The sequence below is a fragment of the Myotis davidii genome, unplaced genomic scaffold (genome assembly GCF_000327345.1).
Source record: "Myotis davidii unplaced genomic scaffold, ASM32734v1 scaffold875, whole genome shotgun sequence".
Taxonomy (NCBI): Eukaryota; Metazoa; Chordata; class Mammalia; order Chiroptera; family Vespertilionidae; genus Myotis; species Myotis davidii.
In genome coordinates, this window is record NW_006286244.1 from 1 (window position 1) to 8,882 (window position 8,882).

At 41.0% G+C, this 8,882-nt stretch overlaps 2 protein-coding genes across 2 annotated transcripts in view; one reads left to right on the plus strand and one right to left on the minus strand.

Annotated features, from left to right (window-relative positions):
• Positions 1–999: 999 nt before the first annotated feature.
• Positions 1,000–6,326, plus strand: LOC102762986 (complement factor H-like; the record flags this gene model as incomplete). Its single annotated transcript, XM_015559996.1, has 5 exons — positions 1,000–1,239; positions 1,648–1,828; positions 2,358–2,398; positions 3,100–3,276; positions 6,015–6,326. Coding segments are annotated over 5 exons (800 nt in total), but the record flags the coding sequence as incomplete, so codon positions are not given.
• Positions 6,327–8,274: 1,948 nt separating this feature from the next.
• LOC102763280 (complement factor H) overlaps positions 8,275–8,882 on the minus strand; it is a 73,877-nt gene continuing 73,269 nt past the window's right edge. Inside the window, exon 25 of the mRNA XM_015559997.1 lies at positions 8,275–8,536. Within this exon, the coding sequence (XP_015415483.1) occupies positions 8,340–8,536 (197 nt within the window). The 3' untranslated portion in view covers positions 8,275–8,339. The remainder of the gene's footprint in view (positions 8,537–8,882) is intronic.

Sequence of the window (8,882 nt, forward strand, 5' to 3'; positions counted from 1 at the left end):
AATTCCACAATTACTTCTCTTAAACTTAAAAATCAGGGGATCTGCCTGGCTGGAGTGGCTCAGTGATTTAATATCGACTTTGAGCCAGGAGGTCACCGTTCGATCACCCATCAGGGCTCATGTCCGGGTTGTGAGCTGATTCCCAGAGTGGGGCGTGCAGGAGGCAGCTGATCCATGATTCTCTCTGTCCATTAATGACTCTCTCTCTCCCTTCCTCCCTCCCTCCCTCCCTCCCTCCCCCCCTCTCTCTCCATTCCTCTCTGACATTGATAAAAAATAAATGAAAATGAAAGGCGACCTAATAAGTCCAAATCTTGGCCTCACTGAGAAGGTAACACAGAGGCTCAAGGCAGTCTTTGATTTCCAAAGTCTCCAATTCTAATATCAAAACCACATTTTTGTTAATAAAAACTTTAATTTTTTTGCTAATCAGTGTTAAATATGTGTATGTATGAATATACGTTTCTCTCACTAATATTCTAATATGTGAATTAGATCACTGGGTAAGAACACTACCAGTCAACACCTAGTACATGAGGTATTGATGTCTGTGCAACAAACGCCCCCAAACATACAGCCTCAGCCAACAGCCCCGTTTCAGCCTTGGCGGGTCAGGGTGGGGAGCCACTTAGCAACCTGGTTCTGGGTCAATGGTTCAGTGTTCATTCAAGGCCAAGGCCAAATGAATGTGGACAGTCAGGTGCCTTAATGAGGAGGCCTGACCACTGTGACACAGGCCTCAGTGTGCATGACAGTGACAGGGAGAGTGATGGTTTATGTAGATGATATTGACCTACAGTGTTGTGTTACTTTCAGGTGTTCACTATAATGATTCCGTATTTGTATATATTGTGAAATGATCATGGAACATGTATTACATGATCTGAAGATGATAACTTCTCTTGTCCTAGAAAGCCTAATGCAATGAGTATAATTATGAGCATATGAGAATATAATTCATCAATGAAACAAGGTGTCTCTCTTTACATTTATATTAAGGTAAAAACATTACTTATACTGTGTTTTGTTTGTTTTACTTGCTAGTTAAGCCCTGTGACTTTCCAGAAATAAAACATGGACGCCTACATGGGGAAGAAAAATATAGACCATCCTTCCCAGTATCAGTAGGACAATGGTTTTACTATTCCTGTGAGGACATCTATGTGACTCCTTCACATAGCAAGTGGGAATACATGACTTGCACACGAGATGGCTGGACCCCGGAAGTGCCCTGCCGCAGTGAGTGAACCTCTCTGTCCTGTGCCCGTAGCCATAGTCCGGAGTGGAGAGAGCCAACGTGAGCTCCCTAAGCCTGTGGGGGAAGTAGGTGGAGGATGAGTCTCTGAGCAGAAAGACCAACACTGGATGTCTCTGTCATCAAAGGTCTTTATTAACAGCACGAGACATAGACATAGATTCTACAAGCCTGTCCTTAGCACTTATACATATTTTAGTTGTGGAAACTACAGATAAATACTATTTCATGTTGATTTAAAAACATTGGTAGCAGCTATAGTCTTTCTTAAGTCATGTGCTATTTTTGAATGCTTATGGATTCTCATTTAAATGTTGTAAGGATAGTTTTTAATTTGTTATTTTTATCAAATGTTTGTGTTTTTTCTTTTATCATCGTTTTATAATTCTCAGGAAAATGCATTTTCAATGATTTGGAAAATGGGCATCGTCCAAAATCTGAACAAAGCTATTTGCAGGGCACATCTGTACATGTTAATTGCTATCCTGGCTACACGCTTCAAAACAAGCAGACCTCAATGACCTGTACAGAGAATGGCTGGCGCCCTCCTCCCAGATGCATCCGTGTCAGTAAGTAAACTAGTCTAAGATCCAGTCTGTTTGTAATTGTCTAAGATTCACCTGTAATAACTGTGGTAAAAGGTTTCTATCAGCTCCTTGTTTTGCCAGTGGCCCTACTTGGTTTTATTTTTTTCAAGTGTGTATGAGTGGAAACGCCATTTCTTTTCTTTTCTTTTTCTTTTTTCCTCGCTGTTTTATTCTTTATTGGAAAACATTTTTTAAAGTTCATTATAATTAAATGTTTAGACATTTCTATATTATTTGCTCACCCCCAGGAGACCACTAAGTGAAAACCACACTTAGACTCTTTCAAAAGCTAAATGTGAATATTGAACTCGGTTGCCCATATTTCAGTGTCCAGATTAAAATTCATAGAACTGAAATGAAAATGCAGTAGGCAAGAATTCATGTCTGCTAGGGTGTTAGGACACACATTTTCTGAAGGACAGGAAGGGAAGTTCTGGTCACCTTACCTGAACTTATCCACACATATCCACACTATCTATTATTCTATTACTAATGACTCATATTTCCTCTTGAAGTAACGGCTGGTTTTTGGCATATATGTGGCACATGCTTTCGGGTAGGAAAGGGTATAAAAGAGGCCACATCTTGCTGGTTTCGGTTCCAGAGAATATTTTGAACATTTCTCTACCTCCTCCTCCTCTTTCTCCTTCTCCTCCTCCTCCTCTTCCTCTTCTTCCTCCTCCTCCTTCCTCTGTTAATAATGCAGGACAGGTTTCCTCTGGGCTTTGTAAGGCTTTGCTATCTTGGCAATAGTTTCCACTAATGCTTATTTTTCAAATGATAAGGCTGGTGTGGGAGCCTTTCCACAGAAGAGTTTGTTCAGGGTCTGGATGGAGGAGGCCTCTTCTAGTCTCTCTACTAAGTGATTGGTGTTTAAGACCTGTTCCCATGTGACTGATTAATCTGAATGTTTCCAGTGCTGGGCGTGCACTGAAAAAAAAAGACCTGGGTGTGCACTGGGATCTTGGAATTTGTTGTTTCCTGGCAGCTCTTTCCTCAGTAGTTGGGTTCCGCCCATTCTCAGGGGGTTCCGCCCTCCACTCCAGGGGGATGTAGTCACCAAAGAATCTAGAATCGCTGTGCAGGTTTGTAGATCTCTCCCCGCCCCATTCCAGGGCTCTTTCCTTTCTGGTTAAGGACATTCACTGATCCACACAGTGATGGTAAAGGTTAGTATTGCCGGAATGAGATTTTTCTCAGTTGGATTCTACATGATACGGCATTAGAAACACAATGGTCACCTTTATTTTGCTTTAGAACTTTGTGACATGCCCATATTTGAGAATGCCACAGCTTTAATCACTGGAAGACCATTTCGACTCAATGACACGTTGGACTACCAGTGCCTGGATGGCTACGAAAACAGAGATGGAAGCACCAACGGCTCCATGGTGTGTGGTGCGGGCGGCTGGACCCACTTGCCAACCTGCTTTAGTAAGTATTTTCATTCCAGCTTTTCCTTTTCCAAGAGCTGAAAAGTCTACATGTATGTTGTCCTCTCAAGGTCCCCTAGATTCTTCTGGATCCTGAGACCATGAGGGTGATGTTGATGAGCCGGTGTGCAGTCTACTAGTCATGCAGTCACAGTCTAGAACTGTGCTCACCAATAGCTCTCCTGCTCAATGTCTCACATTCGGAGACTCGTGTGTAGGGCTGTGAGCTTGGAGAATCCCTACGTGAACAATGATAAAGGTCCTTTAAACAGGAACATTTGGAGAGGCTGATTCTGATACATTAGCTGATCCCACTGTGGACCCTACATGACTCATCCTCTCCTGTGTATGCGTCCCCTTCTGTGGGTGATTACAGCAAACCCAGTAAGTCCAGGACCGGAAATCAAAGCTAATATACCCAAGTCAGAATAGTCTAGAACAGTGGTCGGCAAACTCATTAGTCAACAGAGCCAAATACCAATAGTACAATGATTGAAATTTCTTTTGAGAGCCAAATTTTTTAAACTTAAACTATATAGGTAGGTACATCGTTATTCACTTAACTAGGGTATGCCTGCGCCGAGTCTTCCATCGCCCAACCAACCGACACCCCCCACTTCTTCTAACACCACTTCTTCAAAATAGACTCACCCAGGCTGAAAACCGACTTCTCCACATGGGCCATGAAGTTTCAATTGCTCTGTATGTACGTGTGTGCCCGCACGTGGTATTTTGTGGAAGAGCCACACTCATGGGGCCAAAGAGCTGCATGTGGCTGGCGAGCCGGTTTGCCGACCACTGGTCTAGGAATAGCTCCAAACTAGGTTCCCTGGAAAAGAAAGTATTGAATTTCCAAGGTAAGTTCTAATCTCAAGTTTAGATGATTGTACAGTTGGACATGTCTCCCAGCACAAGCAAGACTTATTCCTCCCACGAAGAATAGAAAGCAGTGTCCATTTTCTGGGAACATAAAAGCAGTTCTGTGACACAGGTAAGACTTTACTTGAGTCTTGGAATTGAAATTTGCAGAGAGCCCTTAAGATTATCAAAGGCAACATCAAACATCATGTAAGAAATTACATAGAAATATGGTATGTTAAAGCAAGGAGGTAAATTTTTGCTTGGATTAGTAAAGTTAAGAAGGAAAGATCAGAAAAAGTGTTTTGACAGGTATGTAGACCCCACATAATATATCCTTTTGGATGTAAACAGCATCTGCATGTACTGAGGAACATTTGAAAAACTTTTGGATATCAGGCGTCATATGTGTAATTCTATCATGTTTCATCATGGAATAGTTAATGGGATGTGTTGGAACAGAACATTTAGCTATGTCTAAGGCCTTATCAATGTCAGTGGTGGCTAAACTAGAATATAAAATACTTGGGTCAAGAGAAGAGAAATAGGAGTCCATGCTATTTTCAAAATTTCATATATGATTAGATAGAGATGTCTTCCAAATATACGATGGAGTATTACTCAGCCAGAAGAAAAGATGAAATACTGCCATTTGTGATATCACGGATGGGCCTTGAGAATATCATGCACAGTGAAATAAGTCCGGCAGACAAATTTGAACTATTGATTTTACTTATATGTGGGATATAAAATTAAAACAAACAGATAAAAAAAAACAGACAAAATCTCATAGGCACAGACAACAATATGGTGATTATCAGAGAGAAGCGGAGGCAGTAGTAGAACATAAAGAGGGTCAAACATATGGTGATGGAGGATGATTTGACTTCTGGTGGTGGTCACACAAAGCAATATACAGATGCTATTTCATAGAATTGAACATTTGAAGCCCATATATAATATTATTAATCAACTAGAGGCCAGTGCACAAATTTGTGCACCAGTGGGGTCCCTAGGTCTGGCCTGTGGGATCAAGCTGAAACCAGCTCTCCGACTTCCCCCGAGGGGTCCAGGATTGTGAGAGGGTGCAGGCCAGGCTGAGGGACCCCACCAATGCATGATTGGGCCTGGGGAGGGATGCGGAATTTGGTCAGCTGGGGAGGGATGAGGGAGGGTTCCAGGATGTGTCTGGCCCATCTCGTTCAGTCCCAATCAGCCAGACCCCAGCAGCACGCTCACCTACTGGTTGGAGCATCTTTCCCCTGATGGTCAGTGCATGTCATAGCGACTGCTTGACTGTTCAACTGTCTGTTCCCTGTTCCCTGGTGCACAGTGCACATCATAGCGAGCTGGTTGAGTGGCCTTAGCATATCATTGGCATATTATGTTTTGATTGGTTGAATGGCCGACCTGAAGACCAGACACTTAGATATTAGGCTTCTATTATATAATGATGTCATACCATTAAAAAAATTAAATTAGTTATGCTTATATGCAAGCACAGACACTAGGGGGGTGAGGGCATGTGCCGGGGGGTGGGGGAGGTCAGTGGGGCAAAAAGGAGACCTTGGACAGGTGTGCCTGACCTTCCGTCCCCTCAGCTTCCTGGTGTGTGAGGAGGAGCAGTGCCTGCTGAGGAGCTGTGAGGGCCCACCGATTGGGGCGGAGAACAGGACTCGGCCCACATTGATGATGTACATGAGCTCTTTCCATTACTTCATCCTCTAAGCTAGTCATTGGGTTGAAGGTTTATTTGTTTATAAAAGGAAAGGTTACTAATTGCTTTTATTCATTTCTCCTACTTTCAGATCCATGTGTAATATCAGAAGAAATTGTGGAAGTTATTTGTCTAATACTTAGTTTTATGTTCTTTTTTTTAACCATCAGATGCATGTGTAGTATCAGAAGAAATATTGAGAAAACATAACATACAGCTGAGATGGGTAGATGCGAGAAAATCTTATTTTACAATGGAAGATTATATTGATTTGTGTGTCAACCTAGCGGTAGTGAAGTGCTACCACCATCTGCATTCCAAGTAAAATGTCAAGAAGGAGAACTGGAGTATTCCACTTATGAACAAGATGATAGTTATATGCCAGGCATACCATCAGATGGTGATGATGATGATGATGATGATGATGACGATGATGACGACGACGATGACGATGAATAAAAAATTCATTCAATTCACTCAGAATTTCTTATTTTGAATCCAGTTCTTCTCAATTTACTTTTCTGATTTGGTTTAACTCATTTTTATTCATTAGTCAGAATTTGTGTTAAATACTATGCGGAAGATGTCATTGTAACCTAAGACCAATCAACAGATCACTTCTATATGCATCTCAAATATGACAAACCAAAATGGTATGTGGGGGCATTTTGAGACTCTTATTTCACAGGAAAGGGGGAAAAATGCATGTCAACATCTTCACCTTAAAATTACTTCACAAACATGTCAAAACTAAACTATGTCATATCCATGTTGGCAATAGATGGTAGAGGTTATTAGTTTTTCTTATCTATCCGTAGCTCACTATACCCCCCAAGTGATGAAATAAAACATTGTCTACATATTCATCTGGCAAACAAGTCATAAAGAGGTATTAGATTCTAATCAGGGGCATAGCTATTGTAACATGGACATGAAAGCTGATAAAAATGAAATATCAAGTATAAACACAGCAACACATTCACCCGTATGCTGTGAAAAGTGAGCCAACGTTCACAGAACAAAGACTAGCAGGAAGCACAATGAAACACTTACCATAACTACAGTTCAATCTATAATAATAAAAGCTTAATATGCTAATTAGAACATACGTCCTTCTGGATGACTCTCCAGATGAAGCAGGGGCTGCAAGGGAAACCTGGGTCCCGGGTGCCAGAGGGAAGCTGGTGCTGGGGGCCAGAGGAAGGAAGGCCTACTTTTGCATGAATTTCATGCTTTGGGCCTCTAGTCTATATATACATATATATAAAGAAGTAATATGAAAATGAGGTTGGGACTCCATAATGGTCATGAGCAGCTCAGGAGGAGGGGCTGGGTGTGGCCCTATACCCGAGAGAACACACACAGGTGCAGCCCAGAGCCTGAGAGATCAACACAGAGGGTGGCCTGCTCTGAGCCTCAACGGTGCGGCTGGGGGCAGGCCCCCAGCGGACAGACGGACACACACACACACTCACACACACATGGGGCGCCAGCTCATAACTAGGTTTTCTCTTTATTCAATTCTACTTCTTCTTTCTTATTGGCTTGTAATTGTAACTTAATATCAGTAATTACTATTGATGGATGTACTTATGCCATTTGCCAGTTGCTTCTAATTTGGCCCATGTACTCTTTAGAATCCCCTGTATTTTACATTCGTCTATCCTTTTAGCATTTCATTTTATACAATTTGTTGGTGATTAGATCTCTCTTTTTAGTAGCTGGTCTAGGATTTATAATATCCTTTTTTGGCAATCAATTTGTTTTTGATTATTGCAGTTTTCCCTGACCATATGCCCACATCATCATGAAAGAGTTCTTTATACTCATCAGAGCATGTATTGTTTTACTTTTCATATGTGTTGAATTTAAATTAACATATTCTTGTGGATCAAAGGTGATATATGTTAAAGATAGAGGAATAGGAGCATACCAAAATTGAACCCCAATGCCCACGCCTATTATATCTAAATGGAACTGTAGTTATGGTAGGTGTTTCACTGTGTTTCCTGCCAGTCTCTGTCCTGTGAACGTTGGCTCACTTTTCACAGCACACTGGGTGAATGCGTTCTACGTGTTTATACTCGGTATTTTATTTTTTTATCAGCTTTCATGTCCGTGTTACAATACCTATGCCCCTGATTAGAATCTAATAACTCTTTATGACCAGTTTGAGTGATTGTATGTGCTAGATGGAGAGTAGATGTTGCGTTTCATCATTTAGGGGTTATAGTGAGCCATGGATAGATAAGCAAAACTAAGTAATAACCTCTACCATCTACTGCCAACATGAGTGTGACACAGTTTGGTTTTGACATGTTTGTGGAATAATTTTAAGGTGAAGATGGAGACAAGCATTTTTTATTTTTTTCCTCTGAAATTAGAGTCTCAAAACCACCCATAAATAAATTGAGAAGAATGAGATTAATATTAAAACATTCTGAATGAGGCGCATATTTTAATGGGGAAATGGCCACATAGCTCTCATGTTATGCACAAGTGGGATACTCCATTTTTCCTTCATGACATTGTACTCGGAATGCAGATGCTGGTGACACTCTACGATAGGGAGATCGACACATAAACTCAACATAATCATTCGTTCCAGAATACATTTTTTTTGCATATGACCATTTCAACTGTATGTTATGTTCTTTCATGATTTCTTCTGATATTACACATGCATCTGAAGGTTTAAAAAAGGGACATAAAATGTTAAGTAGTACACAAATATTTTCCACAGAATTTTACACTTTCATGTAGAATATTCTACACAAATCCAATTTATTCTCAAACCCTTTTCCAAAACAATTCATTGAAAATCTATCATGTTGGTATAACTCATTTTATTTTTTAAAAATATATATTATTGATTTTTTACAGAGAGGAAGGGAGAGAGATAGAGAGTTAGAAACATCGATGAGAGAGAACATCGATCAGCTGCCTCCTGCACATCTCCCACTGGGGATGTGCCTGCAACCCAAGTACATGCCCTTGACCGGAATCGAACCTGGGACCTTTCAGTCCGCACA